This window comes from Diplotaxodon limnothrissa, linkage group LG11 (assembly GCF_057381915.1).
Source record: "Diplotaxodon limnothrissa isolate DT_005_m linkage group LG11, D_limnothrissa_male_GT1.1, whole genome shotgun sequence".
Taxonomy (NCBI): Eukaryota; Metazoa; Chordata; class Actinopteri; order Cichliformes; family Cichlidae; genus Diplotaxodon; species Diplotaxodon limnothrissa.
The window spans coordinates 40,069,951-40,088,013 of NC_140606.1; the positions used below are offsets into that span (position 1 = coordinate 40,069,951).

Genomic DNA, 18,063 nt, shown 5'->3' on the forward strand with positions numbered 1-18,063 from the left:
AAGTTGCTGACTGGTTGCTGACTGTGTTTCACTTCCTGTAATAAAGCATGGATCAAGCAGCCTGACTCGTCCTGTTTGTTTCATGAGGTCCCGTCTACCTGAAAACGCGTGACGCTGACTCACGGTTTGCGACCTCACCGCCGTTTCAGGGTCAGCAGCGGGCTCTTAGGCTTGACGAGGTAATGTTGACAGCTGTGGACAGGACAATTATTTAGTTTTTCTTTTTAGTTTTGAGTTCACAGAATTATTCATTTTCCACACAGTGTAAACGCGAGTGCTTACTGGCTGAAATGATTGTCAGGTGACCTGTATTCTTCTTTCTGAATGGCCTGCAGGGAACAGCTCAATCCAAACATCAACAGTATCAACACCAACGTGAGTTCAGCCCACTGAACTGTGTCAGAGCGCCCTGCTGTGACTGTGATTTACATCTTTTCTCTCACACGTCCAAACCTTTCCGTGATCACTCTCGTCTGTTTTTTACAGCCTGTGCTCGTCTCCAAGTGCTCTACGTTCAGCTTTCCAAAACGCACAATTTCAAAATAAAAGCTCAAAGGTGTTGTGTTAAATCATTATTGTGAAAAGTGAAAATCACAGTAGCACGCACACTGCTGCTTTCATAAAGGTGTCAGTATTGGAAAAACTATGACATTGGGGGTGTCCAAGTTCATGGGCTGCATCCTCCTGAGGCCGCATTTGTAGCCCGATTACGTCACAGCGACGCGATGAAGCCTGTCCAAATTCAAAAGCTGCTCCAAATGCGTTCCCCTTTTCCCAGATTTGAAGGATGGGTCGGGTGTATCCTTTGTGGCCTATATTATCCCAGAATTCATATTCATATTCCAGTTTCCAACAATGGCAGCAGCTACTTTTAATATTACTCTGTGTCACAAAACATACTTTCAGGCAAAAATGTAGCTGCGTGAACTTCAAACATCTGCTCGGCTTATCACGATTTCACATATTTGCAAAAGTGCTCCGACGTTTTGGGAGACGAACTCCCCGCACATCGTTTTCAACCCCACCGTGGTCTTTGGCTACTCAGGTCAAACATGATATATAAGTCAATTAGATACTTATAAATGTCATTGTTTGGCTTTTTTCAGTGTCTGATTTGTTTGTGAGTAAATTGGTTTGGCTGAGATTAAAGTTATAGTTCTCACACAGCTGAATAAACATCAAAAAGAAAACTGATTAAACAGAAGTATGAGATGGTCGAGAGTTTACTCCAGTGTTCTGTTATGTAAGCAGTGTGGGCTGTTTCACCTGCACCAGAACTCAACTGTTTACATACAGTGGCTTGCAAAAGTATTCGGCCCCTTTCAACTTTCCCACATTTTGTCACATTACAGCCACAAACATGAATCAATGTTATTGGAATTCCACATGAAAGACCAACACAAACACGTGAGGAGTGGAACGAAAATCAGACATGATTCCAAACATGTTTTACAAATAAATAACTGCAAAATGTGGGAAAGTTCAAGGGGGCCAAATACTTTTGCAAGCCACTGTAAATAGGGGCGTGGCCTCTGTGACCGACAGGTAATCATAACAAACTGTCTGTGAGGGCTGAGCTTTAATGAGTAAAATTTGAGGATTTTGATTGGATGTGACCTCACAAACTGGAAGAGCATTCGGCAAAACACAAAAAGAGCACCACCCCATGCACATGTGAGACCGTACATGGACAGTTATAAAAGTGTGAAAGTATCTTTTACGTGAGCCGTGCACCGGCTCCGGCTGTGTGTCAGCTCTCAGGTTTCCTGTAGGTGGTGATCAGCTGTAGCTGGATGGTGATGGGTGTGAGCTGGTGGTGGTGTAGTGTATAGGTATGTGTGGGTGGAGTCAAACACACACAGCCCTCAGTGTTACAGTAAAACAATATAAAGATTAAAAAATAGAATTCTAATATACAACACAATGCAGTCTTTCATAAACAACAGTGTCCAACACAACCATAGTGACTGTGGGCAAGAATTCGTGTGTGGGGGGGGGCAGTCAGTGAAAGGGTGATGGTGGATGTTCAGTTTGTTTTATTTATGTCTGGGGGGGTTCAGAGGGAAGAGGTGGATGCAGGTCTGGAGTTGGTGTGTGTAAGAGCAGGGAGAGAGTTCAGCATCCTGACAGCCTGATGGATGGAGCTGTCTCTCAGTCTGGTTCTAGCCATGGCGTACAGCTCCACCATAGCCGGACTGGCCATCGGCATTTGCCCGGTGGGCCGATGGGTTTGTTTGTTTTTTTTCCGTTTTTTTCCGTAACGGTATACACACTGAAAGGTGGTGGATTGGCCAGATGCTGGGAGATGTGTAAAAATAACTCAGTTGTTTGGCTATTGCGGAGCTTCCACAGATTCAGTAACATTAGCAAGTGATGGAGGCCAGCAGATGCAACACGCTGGCAGGTGGATGACGGAAAGGCAGGAGGAGCAGAGACCCGAGGCGATGAACTGAACTTTAGGTAAGAAGTTATGACCTGCAGTCTATCTGGGTCAGATATGAACCAAGTTTAGGTGGAGTTTATTTTCGTTTTGCTGACTTTTTACAGTCAGTTACAGTAACTCGTACTGCGTACTAGCTAGCATGACGGAGTTTATATACTACTGGGCGGGTGCTATGATGTTACTGATGTTGAACTTGTTTTATCTTATTTTATTTATAAGGTTAGTTAGTAGAGTTTCCAACTGTCCCGTAAAAAAAACGGAATCGTCTCGTATTCAGAGAAAATATTATGCGTTTCGTATTGAAGTGAAAAGGAACACAGTTTGTCCCGGACTTCAGCTAGAATGAAAAAGACACAAAGCTGGAGTTATTCTGTGTAGGGAAGTTATGAACTGTTTCTGAGAGACTAATAACACCAGGATCCTTTTCTAAGTAGCTGACAGCTGGTAACTGTGCAGGGGCGGGTCTAGCAAAGTGTTGCCAGGGGGCCAGGTAGGGCATTAATATGTTTTGTTTAGGGTTATTGTACATAGTAATTTTTTTAGGGTCCCATCATAATTTCTTCAGAAGTACTGTATATGATGCCAGTATTTCCCACATTTTCTAGATACTGTACCAGTGCTGTGTGTAAAATGCCATCAAAAAGTCAATTAAGTTTTATTCTTTCTCAGCTGTCTTTCTATCTCCTTTCACTTTGTAAAGGTTGCCATGTTAGAAAGAATATTTTGCCCTGCCATGCTGTTTATTGATGTGGAAAATGAATGGTTTATGAAAATATATCTAAATCTGTCATCAGTAATCAGTAATGATCATGTCTCACCTCTAGTCTCCTCTGTCTTAATTTCAGGTTTTCACCATGTGTTGTAGATAGTTCAGGTTAACTCGACCAAGCAGTCTACTTTCGGGTACTGTTTAGAATACCAGAATAAGGAGGATGGTGTAGATTTAAGTTTATGAGACTGATACATATATACCAACAAGACAGCGTCCATCACTGTGACAACAGCGTTTGTTTTCATTCAAAGGCTTTATGGTTTTTCCTATAATACCTGGTGGGCCAGTCTCTAGTCAAAATGCCCAGGCCGATTTTTTTGTCCCAGTCCAGCCCTGACCTCCACCCAGGCATAGTGATGGGTGTAAGCTGTGGATGGAGGTGTAGTGTATGGCGATGGGTGTAAGCTGTGGATGGAGGTGTCGCTGCCTGTGTATACGAGCTGTTTACTGAAGGTTTCTATTCTCACTCTGATGACTCCGCTCTTTGGGCGCTCTCTCTCATTTATGGCCCGCCAGCTTGACGCCCCGCCCACAGTCCATTTCACGCACTGTTCACGCGTCCACTTCGCGCTCCGATTGGCTGACGTTCTGGGCCGGCCAATCACAGAGTTCCCTGTAGCAGAGGCTTGGCGAGTTCACGCTGTCCGCACGTGCTGCTCGGAGGGTAGCGGGACCCCCGCCCCTCCTGCGGTATAAAACGGGCCGGGGTTGTTTACAGAAAGAATCACAGACGGTACCGACAGCCTGGCCCGGTGGCACTTCCAGTTCTCTAATTTAGCAGCTTCCCTGGTTCATTAAACCCTTATTTCATTTTGTTTTCGCGCCTCGGTGGCGGTTTCTGCACTAACCGGACATTCTGACCCCTTGACTTCCGGTCCGTTTCGGCCGTCGTCATGGTTCTGTCCCCGGCCAGCAGGCTGCGGCTGTTCCGGGTGGTGTTTTCCGAACCCGGCCGCGCCTTCTATAGCAGCGGGGACAAGCTGTCCGGCTCCGTGCAGCTGCAGGCCGAGCAGCCCTGCAGGGTGGACGGCCTCCGGGTCACCGCCGCCGGCTGCGCGCGCGTCCAGCCCCGCAAGAAGCGCGGGAGGAGCCAGGAGGTGGAGTACCTGAAGTACGACGAGGATGTGCGGCTGGAGGAGGCGCTTAGCCCAGGTGAAGCTCCGAGATCAGACAGTACAGGAATTAGTTAATCAATACAGGTATCGATTCAAAGCTCACATAAAAAAAACTTTATTATCCAGATCAGTTAGAGAAACACGCGGAAGAATCTGAATCTGCATGATTTTAGGATTTCCTGCAGTCTCTCAGTGATTGACTGATGTAATGCAAACTTTAATTGTACTTATAAAAACCCACGAATGAAGGAGGAGATTGTCTTCAGGGACCAGAGCAGTGTCTGCTTCACGCTGTAAACATGTTCATTTTAACATAGGAGTCTGCGGGTCTGGCTCACTACTGTCTCTGCTGGACTCCAGAGGAACTGCAGGATGTGAGACAGGATAAAAACAAAAAGAAACGGAGGAAGTCGCTCTTTTTACTCCCAAGAAGTAAAAGCTCCATTTTCTGCAGTCAGAGAATTGAGCTTTAATGTGAAACAGGAAGTTGCTCATTACTTATTTCCTGTGTCTCAGACTCTGACGGCTGCTTCCTGCTTCCTGCTGGTAAAACCTTCAGCTTCCAGTTCGGCTTCGAGCTGCCGCCACCCGGGTGAGTTTCCAGTCCCGCCGCTGCTTTCTGATGGCGTGTTGATCATGCTGCTGAACGCCACTGCTCTGCTTTCAGGTGCCTGGTGTCGTCCTTCAGAGGGAAGTTGGGCTCGGTGCGGTATTACGTGCGGGCCGAGCTGCGCCGCCCGTCCGAGCATGCCCTGCAGTGTGAGAAGGAATTTGAGGTGGAGGAGCCGCTGGACGTGAACCGAGCCGACCTGCTGGTACGAAACGCCCGGGAATCAAACTTCAGACAGGAAGTAGATTCTGGTTAATGCACATCTCCTGCCGCTGACTTCCTGTTCTACTGTTAGATGTTCATATCAGACACGGAGAAACGCTCAGTTTGTTACAGGCTTTTCTACTCTCTGATCTCTGTGATGTCATAGAGAGGGCTAGAACCCTACCCATCTGTTGTCAGTGAGGGGTAGCCAGTCAGAGGATAGTAGTCTTAAAGGGGGTGGAGCTCAAAGTAAGGGGGGCTCAGTATCAGTAAAGAAGGATTATTCTGAACTGTGCAGTTCAGAATAATCCTTGCATAAGGCCATGCAGCACAGCTCTGCTGTGAGATGTCACCTGTGCTGCTCATTAACTCCTCCCCCTCCCCTCAGGCGCCGGTGGCAGCCTCCGCTCAGAAGAAAGTCACCTGCATGTTCATCCCTGATGGCCAGGTGTCCATTAGCGCTCAAATCGACAGGAAGGGCTTCTGCGAGGGCGAGGACATCTTCATCAACGCCAAGTTCGAGAACACGTGCTCCCGCATTGTGGTGCCGAAGGCTGCCATCATCGCCAAACACTCGTATGCCGTGGACGGACGCACCAAGGTGACGCCCTAACCTTTACTTTCAGACGTGAGTGCCATGGGACAGGAAGTGTGACCTGTGCGGTTTCCTGTGTGCAGGTGTTGCGTCAGAAGCTGTCGGCGGTGCGAGGAAACCACATAATTTCTGGGATGTGCGACATGTGGCAGGGCAGGACCATCAAGGTGCCCAAACTGAAGCCCTCTCTGCTTGGCTGTGACATCATCCAGGTGGACTACGCTCTCATGGTGAGAGACCACTAATGTTGTCATAAGATCAGAAGTAAAATGAGTAAAATGGAATGATGCAGGCTTAACCTGTAGCCCCACCCCCTCAGATCTACCTGCACATCCCCGGCAGCGAGAAGCTGACTCTGGAGCTGCCGCTGGTCATCGGAACGATCCCGTTCAGCGGCGTGGGCAGCCGGACGAGCAGCATGTGTAGCCAGGCCGGCTCCAGCTGGACCTCCTTCCCCTCGGCTCCACCCAGCTACAGCAACATCCACCGCGACCTCAGGGTGGACGGCCCCCGCACGCCGCTGCTCCACGACTACGATGGCACCGAGGACGAGGAGGAGGAGGGTGGGCTCATAATGAGAGCGCCTGAACTTCACTGCCCCCCTCCCCCCGTATACAGTGAGGTGAGCGCGCCAGTTTAACTTAGTGTGATCTCAGCGACAGCAGCAGCACTTTGGACATCACGGGGTCGTTTGGCGGTCTGCTGTCAGCTAATCCTGTCCTGATGATGTCATCCATTCGTTTTTCTTTCTCTTCTTCAGGTAGATCAGAACTCTGAGAACTCCTCTCAGGTGGTTCCCATCTTCTGAGGACAGCGTCCCCTTTAAACGGTCCAACGCCCCGTCTCTCCACCAGGACACGGGTTGAGGGCGGAGCATCAGCTCTGCCTCGAGATCTGACCTGACAGCCATTCCCCTCTGATTCAGCTGTTTCCTGTCAGTGAAAACAGAGAAAATGTTTGTTTTTTTTAGATACTTGTTGTTGCATTATTTACTGTAGTAACAGGAAGTTACCTGTGTGTAAGATTTTGTAAATAAGAGCCTATTTTTTATTTTTTTTATGTGATACATGAGTTGAAAATGTTTGGGTGTTTTCAGTTTGTTCCCAAACAGCAAAAATAAAGCGATCATGAAGAATGTTGACTTTTATTCATTTTCTTTTTGTTGTAGAAACTAAATATTGCTACAGTTTCATGAAATGAAGATGAGTACAAAAACTGAAAAAACAGCCTCAATGGCAAAGTGCAGTGCCCCGCCAAAGTAAAATAGTGTTGGCCCGCCATAATAAAGTACAGAGCAGGGCTGTCAGATGAACTTTGAATTTTGTTTCTTTCAGAATTAAAATACTTTCTGAAAGTGTTCTCCTTTAATGATGATGAGGAGGAGGAGCTTAGAGGAAAAATAAGTTGTGTTTAAATGTTTCGGGTTCTCCACTTCCTGTTTGATGTTGTTAAACACGGTGAGAGGGGCACTTCCTGCTCTGTGATTTAAACATGTTCAGGTTTACTTCATAACAGCACTGTCAGTGCAGCTCTCCTCACCCCAGCCAGTCCCTGAGCCTGGTTCTGCTGGAGGTTTCTTCCTGTTAAAAGGGAGTTTTTCCTTCCCACTGTCACCAAAGTGCATGCTCACACACGAGGTCGTCTAAATGGAGTTTCTGTGTAACACTGTAGTCTTTGCCTGACAGTATAAAGCTCCTTGAGCCGGCTGTTCTTGTGGCGGTGCTATATCACTTAAATTGAATTGAACTGCCCCCTGCTGGCAGGAGAAATGAACACGTGACTGAAACATGTCAAATAAACAAGAAAAAACAGTCCACACATAACATCCAGAGATACCTGACACAGAGGACCACAAATGTGTGCGTGTGTGTGTGTGTACTGAAGTGGGTAAGAGGTCGCACAGATGCATTTCTGAGCAGCACAGGTGCATCTGTATTTTTAACTTCCTGTTTTTCCTGGAAAGATGAGGACACGCTGGACAAGGGCGTTTTTAGAAACCACTGACTCACTGCAGTGTGTGTGTGTGTGTACACGTTTAGACGTTTTTGTGAGGACAGAGAATTGGCATGCCACTATACTTGTGGGGACCAACAGCCCTTATGGGGACATCATGTCTGTCCCTGCGGGTTTGAAGGTAATTTTGAGGCTCAAAATGTGGTTTTAGTGTCAGGGTTACAGTTGGGTTAGGCATTCATTTTTGATGGTGAGGGTAAGCAGCTAGGGAAAGCATTATGTCAATGGGATGTCCTCACTAAGATATGAAAACCAGTGTGTGTGTGTGTGTGTGTGTCAGCGGTGGTGTGTGATTGGCTGAGGATCAGCGTGACAGCTTCTGACTCAGCCACTCATGTTTCCAGCTCTGCTTCCACTTTTAGAGCCTGCAGGCAGAAAGCAGGGCAAAGGTCAGTATCACAGCCTAATGTCTGAATCCACACACTGCACCTGCAGCTCCACACTCACTTTAAGGACAACAGGTCAGCAGGTCGCTAACGAGCCTCTGCTTTATTATGATTGTTATTTATTAATATTTACCTGCACCTTTAGTTAGTATGACCTGAACCCTTCAGCCTGTTTCAGAGCTCACCTGTGTCGGCCTGACCGTGATGTACTCTGGATTATCTGTGTCTGCATGAGTCCAGCACTGACACTTTTGGGGCAGAAAGTCACAGGCTCATTTCCTTCTTGTTTCCTTACAATCAGGTCTTTAAGTCTGACGTCATTAGCCATGTCTGGGCCCAAACTCTGCTGCAGGTCCCAAAGTCAAATGATCACTGTAGCATTACTGAGAGTTGAAAAACTTCTAAATTCTTTCATCTTTAATAAAATGATCAGCGTTGCTGCTTTACCAGGTGAAACAATTACGTTTAACATCCATGAAAACCAAATTTATTACATTTAACAGAGTTAGAAGTTAGCAGGAAGTTAGCTCGCTAGCTTCCACCTAAACATGATATAGCATGTTCTGACTGAGAGATTTATGAAGCATTCAAACGTACAGCTCTGCTATCACTTCCAACATAAATGAAGACAGGAAACTAAACAGCAGTGACGTTTGTAGGGTTACTGAAGTTGGGCTAGCTGGTATATAATGATGTGCTACGTGGCCGCTAGCAACACAGCTATGTTAGCATAAACACAGTGAAGCTGGAGGATGAACGCTAACTTTTTTCCACTTGATAAAAGTTAACTTGATGGTTCGGGACAAATGCAATCGCATGGCAGGATGCTGTAAACGGACCAAACTTCAGTCAGGAGAACAACTGAGATAATCCATCCACAATACGAGGTTAGTCATTAATATACTACTGCTGGGCTGGAGTTACATCGTGAGGTTTAAAACTGAGCTTTAAAACGATTAGCGGTAATAAAACCGAAAGAGGCCGACAGCAATCACTGACTGTTTTTAGGGGCTTGTTGAGATTAAATAGAACAAGATACAAAGCATTAAAACATATTAAAAACACAAAAGCCTTATTAAATGCAGACTACTTCGGGCCTGGAAGCAGGACTCATCACGTCATCACTTAAAAACCGAATAGCAGATTTTATTCATTTTACAAACTCAGGAAGTCAAATAACGACTTTTTAATAACGTGTTCATGGACACACTCAAAGAAGCAGCTGCTGGACAAACAGTCCAGGTTAAGCTGGTCATGCTGCAGCCGTGGCAAAGAATGCAAACCGTTTTTATTATTTTTGTCTGATTGGTCACAATCCTCAAATCTGCCCAGAGACAGTGAAAGAAGGATGCTGATTGGCCTAAACTTCCCCGGAACTCAGAGCTCAGAAAATGAAAGTGAAGACTCTCTGAGACACAGACGGATCGAATACGGATCAGGACCAACCGGAATAGATCAGGACTGATCAGCTTCATCGACATGTTTGTCCTGCAGCTGATGTTGATGTCTCTGTTGCTCCACCGCACCATGAGCTCAGGTAGTGAAAGCTGCTGTGCTCACCTGTCTGACTGTACCTGTATCTGTCAGTGTTTGGTTATCTGTTCGATTCAACGTCCTGATTAATTCAATCATTCAGAGACTCAAATGTCACATTTTTAAATCAAAGGTAAAAGATAAAAACATGGTTAGTGATTTCACCGATGGACCTGTGATGTCAGACTGATTTTACAGGTTCAAACTTTTTAATCTCTCTGTACATTTAAAATGTTGCTCGGCATAGTGTAAAAACTGGATTCAAACTTGATTTTAGAAAAGGAAGAAAAAAAAAAAAAAACCCTAACTTTGACAGCATTTGTAAGGATTTCGTCATGTTAGGGCTGTGTGGCAGGCAGGGATTGACCCAAAGTGCAGATTCAACAGAGGCGAAAGTCTAAGTCAAAAAGCAGCTTTATTACTGAACAAAAAAACATACAAAACCTAAACTGGGAATCAGGAAAACTAAGCATACGTGGAGGCACACAGGGAAACACACAGCATGAGGGAGAAACACAGGGCTACACTGAAGGATAAAGAGGGGAATGAGACACAGGGGGAGAGCACAGCTGGGCGTAATCTGACATGACAACACCAGGGGAAGCAAAACTCAAAACACTGACATAGGACACAGACTTTCAAAGTAAAATAGGAAACATAACAGACGCGGACTTGACGAGGGGATACAGCTGACAGAGAACAAAGGGAACACACCGGCAGGGATGAGTGTACACTAAACAGAAGGAGCACAGAACCACAACCAAAGAACTAGAACACAAGAAATGCAAAGGACCTGAGGAGAGGGGAATACTAGAGACAGAAATCAAAACCAAGAGACGAGCAAAAACACATCATGAAATCAAGGATAACTAATACAAACAGAAAAAGTCCACAGACTCAGGACCATGACAGATTTCACACTTCTCCTTTCCCAGGTATTCATCATTTACCACATCATGAAATTATGTGAAATCTAGACATCAGTGTGCCTCGTTTTGTTTGGTAAGATTGTCTTCATATGGTCAGGGAAGAGACTCAAACGACAACTCAACTCTGGAAGACCCGGCTCGACAACTATGGTATGGGGGTCAATATGAAAAAGACTGAATACCTGGAAGGAGACTCCCCAAACTGATGGCACCATCATAACACAGAGTTGAAGTTCCGCTACCTGTGTTCAGTCATCAGCTACAACGGAAATATCACCTCCGATGTCCGAGCACGAATAATGCAGCCTGGTTAAAATGGCGAGAGGTCACTGGTGTACTTTGTGACACAAAAATGCCAGATCGACTCATGGGAAAATGGCTGCGCATGTTGGCCCGCATTGACCACACATGAGCAGGCCCTAAACACCACGATCTCCGTGGTGTTTAGGGCCTGCTCATGTGTGGTCAATGCGGGCCAACACGGAGATGCACGTGCTCCGATGGAGAATGGGAATAACGAGATGGGACCGGGTTATTAACGAGGACATACGGAAGTGACTAGGTGTAGCCCAAATAAAGGAAAAGATGCTCGAGTCCCACCTGAGGTGGTATGGACACGTGATTCGAAGTGATGAGAACTCTGTAGCAAAAACGGCTACGAGGATCGACCCAGGATGCCGGCCTCGAGGCAGACCAAAGAAACAGTGGCTGGACAAAATCAAAGAAGACATTTAGACCGTTAACGCATCACCTGAGGACGCCTTGGACAGAACCAAATGAAGAAACCTTTGCCGAAGAGCGGAACCTGCACCAGTAAGTAATTTAGTGGCAGTTAGTAATGCCACTAAAATCCCATCTCTCTGGAGCTTCTGCTCCCGGGCCATCTGCAAACAAACCAAAGAAACCATTTAAGCATAAAAATCTACAAAGAAATAACAATAGACCCTCCTCAACTGCACCAAAGATTAAAACTATTCAATCTTAATTATTAATCATTAGTTCTAATAAGTCCCTGTTAAATCTAGAGATGGCACGATACCACTTTTTTATGTCCGATACCGATATCATAAATTTGGATATCGGCCGATACCGATATGAATCCGATATAGTGTTTTTTAATCAACAAAACTGTTTTTTAAATATCTTGCTGCATTTTGTATAAGTTCATACTCAAGTTTAAAACAACAACTACACTAAAGCTATTCTGTTATACCTGTATGCAAAAAAAATGTTTCATAGTTCAGCAATACTGATCAATCTAATAAACTTAAACCTACACCATCCTCCCTATTCTGGTATTTTAAAGAGTACTTAGCATAAATATTAAGCAACCTAACTAATAGGGTTCCAACTCCCAGCAACAACAAAAATAAATAAATAAAAAATAGGGAACCACCCCTCACGCTCCACCTCATGATGCTTAATCGACGTAATCAACCTTAATTTGATGCAGTGTGAAAAAAATGCACAGAAATCAATTATTTTTCAAGAAATATTAAATAGATTCAACATCTTTCTTCAACAAAATTGCAGACTGCACAGATGGTACCTTCCCAAAGGAAAAAGTACTATAGCTTACTAGGGTATATATATTAGACTTAATAGTCACTATATACAGTAATGGACTTCTATTCATTTTGCATCAAATTAAAACTTTGGGTGTCAGATAATTATTTATTAAAAGCTCGACATTTTAAATGAGAATAAGAAAGAAAAGTATGTCTTTGTGCCCCCTTTTCCCTGTTAATGCCCTATCGGCCCCCCTGGCTAAACTTTGCTAGATCCGCCCCTGCACAGTTACCAGCGTCAGCTACGTAGAAAAAGATCCTCGAGTAGAAAGTAATATTAAATAAATTCTAACAACAGCTTATCAAACTTAAACGTGCTGCTGTTGTTCAGCCGCTGGTTTCCTCTTTCTGGTGCAAAGTGGGCCAAAAGCAAACTAGAGAGACGGACTCGCGACAGAAAAGCTGATCAGCTGATCGTTAAGCAGTTTCATGATTGAAGTAGCAGCAAGAAGAGGCAGTCGCTCCATATATCGTTTGTTAAGCTTAACGCAGGAATGCTTTACAAACATTCAGAGATGGACTTACACACTTGCTTTACTTCTCTGTGGGATCACCTCCTCGGAGATGAAATGCTGGTTTGGTAGCGATGCTACAAACACACACAGCCGCTCTATCACGTGATGCATACTGCTCCGACGTGCTAACGTTCTGAGGTGAGTTACGGCGTGTTGCAAGTTTTGTGAGGTGCTTTCGTGATATTTAATGGATCGGATTACATTTTTTATTTTTCTCCGATATCCGATCCAGTAATTTAGGTCAGTATCGGACCGATACCGATACGTAATATCGGATCAGTCCATCTCTAGTTAAATCATTTAATAATTGATCAAAAATATTAAATTTTCAATTCAGTTCAGATCAATTTTATTTATATAACACCAAATCAGAACTAGAATACTTTATTAATCCCTGAGTAGTCTAAGGAGCTCGGGAAGAAAAGCGTCTGGACTTCTTTAAGTTGCTTGAAGACGTTTCATTCGAGAAGCTTCTTCAGTTCTGAGGTCAAATGTCCCAGCCATGTGGGGCAGGTCTGTCAGCACACAGAGCTGAGTGAGAGGGGCTGTTATTGTGTGTGTATATGAATCTCTCACCCCAACCAATCACAGCAGATGGCCCCGCCCCTCCCTGAGCCTGTTTCTGCCGGAGGTTTCTTCCTGTTAAAAGGGAGTTTTTCCTTCCCACTGTCACCAGAGTGCTTGCTCATAGGGGTCATATGATTGTTGGGATTTTCTCTGTATGTATTATTGTAGGGTCTACCTTACAATGTAAAGCACCTTGAGGCGACTGCTGTTGTGATTTGGTGCTACATAAATAAAATTGAAATTGAAATTGAATGATAGCAAACATTAAAACACATTTCCTGCACGCAGAAATGAATTTTCCTTGCTTGAAATAATTTTGCTGTCAAGATAGAATAGAATAGAATAGAATTCAACTTTATTGTCATTGCAAATGCACAAGTACAGGGCAACGAAATGCAGTTTGCATCCATCCAGAAGTGCTTTAGTGATATAGATATATTACAATATATATTAGCAATAGTATAGATATGTAAGTATATTACAGAAATTGTCACGATCCTGGGTCTTAGGACCCAGTGTTTTGAGTTCTAGTTCATTTTGATGTTTATAGTATGTTTAGCTCATTAGGCCTCCTATGTTCATTTGCTTATTAGTTCCCCCTTGTGTTTCAACCCATGTTAAGTCTCCCCTGCCCTTCATGTCTCTCTGTGCCCCCTCTGTTCTGTTTATGGTGTGTCTTTGCATGTTTGAGTTTCTTGTTTTCTGTCACCCTGCATTGTGCATTATGTTCTCATGGTTGGTCTTTTGTTACTCCCTCTAGTCTAGTCTCTTGTGTTCAAAGCTGAGTATTTCCCTCTGTGTATTTTGGTTCTTAGACCTCTGCCTTATGGTTTGTCTCTGTTTCTTAGTTGCTGTCTCCACTGTGTCTAGTTCGCGTCTCTGTGTGATACTTCCTGTTTTACTTTGAAGGTCCATGCCTCATGTGAGTGTTTCTAGTTTTGCGTCTCTGTCTTGTCCAGTCCTGATTTCTCCCAGCTGTGGCCTCCTTCTGTGTCTCATTCCCTCGTTATCCCTCTGTGTATTTAAGCCCTGTGTTTCTCTTTGTCAGTGTCGTAGTCTCCCTCATAGCTGTGTGATTTTTCCCTGTGGCTCCTCGTGCTTTAGTCTCCCCAGTTTAAGTTTAGTACTGTTTTTTGTGTTTCACTTTATGCCAGCATTAAAGCTGTGTTTTTGAGTTTACGTTTCGTCTCCGTGAGTTTGCGTTTGGGTCCTTCTCCTGCCTGCCACACAGCCGAACCATGACAGAAATGGGTCTATTATGGTATGTTATTGTCACGGGTTGCTCTGAGGATCCACTCGCAGGACTCCGGAGTGTGTTGTAACAGAGACCGTTTATTCACAAAAATCTTCACCAAGTGTATTTACAGGCAGTGCGAGGACAGTGCTATATACAAGATGTGCGAGGACGGGTTCCAGGGCTCCAGGGAAAACAAGGGGATCACACACACGCTCACGCCAACCTCTCTCCGCTAGTGACCAGCCACCTCTTACACGCTCCACACGGGGAAACACGGGGACGGGTCCGGGGAATCTAGAACAGAGAGACAAATGTTACTTTCTGAGGCGGAAGTGTGGGAAACTAGGGCTCGACGTGTACTGACAGGAGTCTTCACAACAATCCAGCGTTGAACAGCTGATCTCCTCCTTCTGATATACCAGCTGGTCTGATGAGGCCCAGGTGTGCATGATCCGGGAGGGCGTGGGCTGAGGGCGTGAACCTGCCATGAGTTCCGCCCCGGCAAAACAGGGGAGGGGGAGAGAGATTGCTGATCAGTGCCTTGCCGACCCCGCAGGTCGTGACAGTTATAATGTACACGGTATGAAGTATGTTGTGAATATTCTATAACTAAGTATGTACAGGCTGTAGTGAGTACAAGCTATGTGCAGGCTATGAACAGGATATAAATATGAAAAACTATACAGAATATGAAATAAATAACTTTACAGAATCTGGGATATACAGCTATACAGAAATGGGAACTATGCAAGTTGTAAACAGTTGTAGGATTAAAGATTATCGAATGTACAGAATGATTATTTACACAGAGCTATACAGTAGTGCAGTTAAGATAAGTGAGGGTGTAGATAGTTTCTACAGAGGCTATATAAAGTGCTAGTGGTTGTGAGTGGTGGTTCAGTCCATGTTATTATTGTGTTTGAGGGTACAGTTGTGCCCTCGAGGCCTGGAGTTTGACACCTGTGATATAGAGTGAAACAATGGTTTCACCCAAAACCTGATAATGACCTACATGCTTTTGGTTTTTTTTACAATGGTTCATGTGATGAAGCACATGAAGCACCTGGGACTTTTTACCATTTGGTTTTAGAACTGAACACGCTTCTGGGATGAAATGTCTCAAACAAGGCTAACACACCAACACAACAACCACTGTGCTTACACAGGCCACGGAGAGCAGCCACTGGTTGCAGGACTCCGACCTCAGCCAATGGCATGATAATCGGGTTCAGCAGGAGCCAGTAGTGGGGAAGGGTAGAGCCCAGAGGTCGGGAGCTTTGGGAACATTAGCCTGAAGTTTTACGTTATTTTAAGTAACATTGTTGTAAATTTGTTCCATCAGGCACAGGTCCCTCTGGGCGCTTGCCTCCTACATCCCAGGCTCTGCCCACTTCCCAGAGTTCACTGTTGTTCTGATGTTGGATGACATCCAGGTGGGATACTATGACTCAAAGGTCGACCGGGTGATGAGGGCGAGCACGGCATCTGACCACGAAGCGGAACTCAACCTGGGCCAGGAGCCCGTGACTGTGCTACGAGACATTTACTCCAGCATGAAGAAGAGGCTGAATCTGGTGAAGCATCGCTTTAACCTGACCATCGATGGCGTTCATGTCCAGCAGAGGGTAACGGGCTGCGAGGTACTGGAGGACGGCCAGCCGGCACTCATCATGTTCAGAGACGGCTCCAACGGGCAGGACGCCGACAGCCTGCTCTACAACATGACCCACTTCACGTATGCTGTCAGGGAAGGCTGGGAGATCCAGTGGGACGCCCTAAAGAAAACATCCTTCCAGATGCTGTATTCAAACATATATCTACCGTTCTGTGTGCGGACGCTCCAACACTTCCTGGAGCGCGAGAAGCACCTTGTGATGCGAAGGGTGAAGCCTCGACTCCGCTTTATCACCAGGCAAGTGGTGGGCGGGGCTCAGGTCACCTGCCTGGCCACTGACTTCTACCCTCGCCACATTAACCTGAGCCTGCTGCGGGACGGCCAGCCCGTGGACGAAGGCGAGCTGCGCATCGGCTCGGTGCTGCCCAATGGGAACGGCCTCTACCAAGTGAGGAAGACATTGATGGTCGACGAAAAGGAGCTGCAGAGGAAACACAACTACACCTGTGAGGCGTCTCACCTGAGCCTGGACAACCGGCTGAGGGTAAACTGGAGGGCGGAGTCATCGTACTCTCACAGAGTTCATTCCATCTCGCCTCTGGTCTTCCTGCTGCTCGCTGCCGTCCTGCTGCTGCTGGTGCTGAGGAGGAGGAGAAGGAGGAGGAAGGAGAGGTCAGAGGGCGTGGCCACAGAAACACAGGAGCAGGTGGGAGAGAGAGAGCAGTCAGACGACCTCGTGACGTGACTCTGTGTGGCATCAGAATCACCTTTATGGGTGTACCTTGATAGGTTTGTAGCTTGAACCTATTCGCTGGAACGTTGAAGACAATATAATTACACAGCAAAAGCATTGAACACCAAGTAGGCAGAGTTCTTCGTGTTACTCATGCATGAGGGAGACCTGCCTGGAGCCAAGTGTCGTCCCACCACTTGACCTCCATCAGACTCTCAGCCAGGTTCCCCATAGCACTCCTTTTATTGTGGTTACATGAATATGCATAGGGTCATTAACATATGACGTCTACATACAAACAAAGAGTACCGTGTGTGTGTGTGTGTGTGTGTGTGTGTGTGTGTGTGTGTGTGTGTGTGTGTGTGGGGTCAGAGTGTGACCCCATAAATGACTTCCCTAAACCTGCTGGTCTGGAAGTCCAACAGTTCATCTAAACAAAAGGCACTTAGCCTAAAACAGATACAGCCACGTTTATCCTACCATAAAACAATAAAACAAGGTACGACCTCTTCTCATGCTCCCAGGATGTAGGTGTGCATTCCAGTGTGGAATACACACCAAGCCTTCGCAGCCTGCTAAAGATCACACATCCTATCACTACACAATTGATTATACACCTCTAAGCATATATGGTTAAATATTTCTAAGCATAAATGACAATCAACAATACAAAACCTAACAACCTACAGAAGGAACTGAGCTCCAGTTTGTCGCTGCTCTCGCTGCAAACAGAACACAGTAACATGTATGAAATATTAACATGTACAAAAATATATTTGCATATAACATATTTCCATCATGACCTCTGTACTAACAGAGCATCTGTGGAGGCGGAGCTCCAGTTGTAGTGAGAGAAATTCTACGGTTTAGATTGGATTTTACTAATTAGCAGTATGTGTGGATGCAGACTGATAGTCAGTCTAACTAGCATTAGGCACTCGCGACCAATTAAGGTCACTTCCTGAAACAAATAATGGAGATTAAGTATCGGAATTTCAGGAGTGTGACCCCGCCTCCAAACACGCCCCTTCTGATTCTCATCTCTATATGTTCCCCCACTTCTGCACGCTGTTTATTCTCATTTACGAGCCCCACCCTCCCTTTTCAATTCTCCAACTTCTTCACTTCTGTGTAGTACACGGGTTCTGCCTGGCCCCTTCGAGGCCTTCCCCAAACCGCAGCTCAGCTCATGTCTAAGCTTTTACCTACTAAAACGCTGTCAAACATA

The 18,063-nt window shown here is 45.5% G+C and overlaps 2 protein-coding genes across 4 annotated transcripts; both read left to right on the forward strand.

Annotated features, from left to right (window-relative positions):
* Positions 1-4,071: 4,071 nt before the first annotated feature.
* Positions 4,072-6,865, forward strand: LOC146623639 (thioredoxin-interacting protein-like). 2 transcript variants are annotated; one of them, XM_085366052.1, is made up of 8 exons: positions 4,279-4,367; positions 4,648-4,762; positions 4,847-4,922; positions 4,998-5,145; positions 5,533-5,745; positions 5,823-5,969; positions 6,059-6,361; positions 6,500-6,865. In XM_085366052.1, the coding sequence occupies exons 1-8, from the start codon at positions 4,338-4,340 to the stop codon at positions 6,545-6,547; spliced, it is 1,080 nt and encodes a 359-aa protein (XP_085222178.1). In that variant the 5' UTR covers positions 4,279-4,337; the 3' UTR covers positions 6,548-6,865. The 2 variants fall into 2 exon arrangements, with proteins under 2 accessions (XP_085222177.1, XP_085222178.1); XM_085366051.1 differs by lacking the exon at positions 4,648-4,762 and having other exon boundaries at positions 4,072-4,367.
* Positions 6,866-9,617: 2,752 nt separating this feature from the next.
* Positions 9,618-16,847, forward strand: LOC146623640 (major histocompatibility complex class I-related protein 1-like). 2 transcript variants are annotated; one of them, XM_085366054.1, is made up of 3 exons: positions 9,618-9,678; positions 10,241-10,244; positions 15,830-16,847. In XM_085366054.1, exons 1-3 carry the CDS (start codon positions 9,618-9,620, stop codon positions 16,845-16,847), a joined length of 1,083 nt encoding a protein of 360 aa, XP_085222180.1. The 2 variants fall into 2 exon arrangements, with proteins under 2 accessions (XP_085222180.1, XP_085222179.1); XM_085366053.1 differs by lacking the exon at positions 10,241-10,244 and adding an exon at positions 14,622-14,631 and having other exon boundaries at positions 9,618-9,675.
* Positions 16,848-18,063: the final 1,216 nt, after the last annotated feature.

Coding starts and splice junctions, on each gene's coding strand:
- LOC146623639 (XM_085366051.1), top strand. CDS start 4,109: ATGGTTCTGTCCCCGGCCAGCAGGCTGCGGCTGTTCCGGGTGGTGTTT. Junction 4,368..4,846: donor GGAGGAGGCGCTTAGCCCAG/GTGAAGCTCCGA, acceptor CCTGTGTCTCAG/ACTCTGACGGCTGCTTCCTG. Junction 5,746..5,822: donor CCGTGGACGGACGCACCAAG/GTGACGCCCTAA, acceptor TCCTGTGTGCAG/GTGTTGCGTCAGAAGCTGTC.
- LOC146623640 (XM_085366053.1), top strand. CDS start 9,618: ATGTTTGTCCTGCAGCTGATGTTGATGTCTCTGTTGCTCCACCGCACC.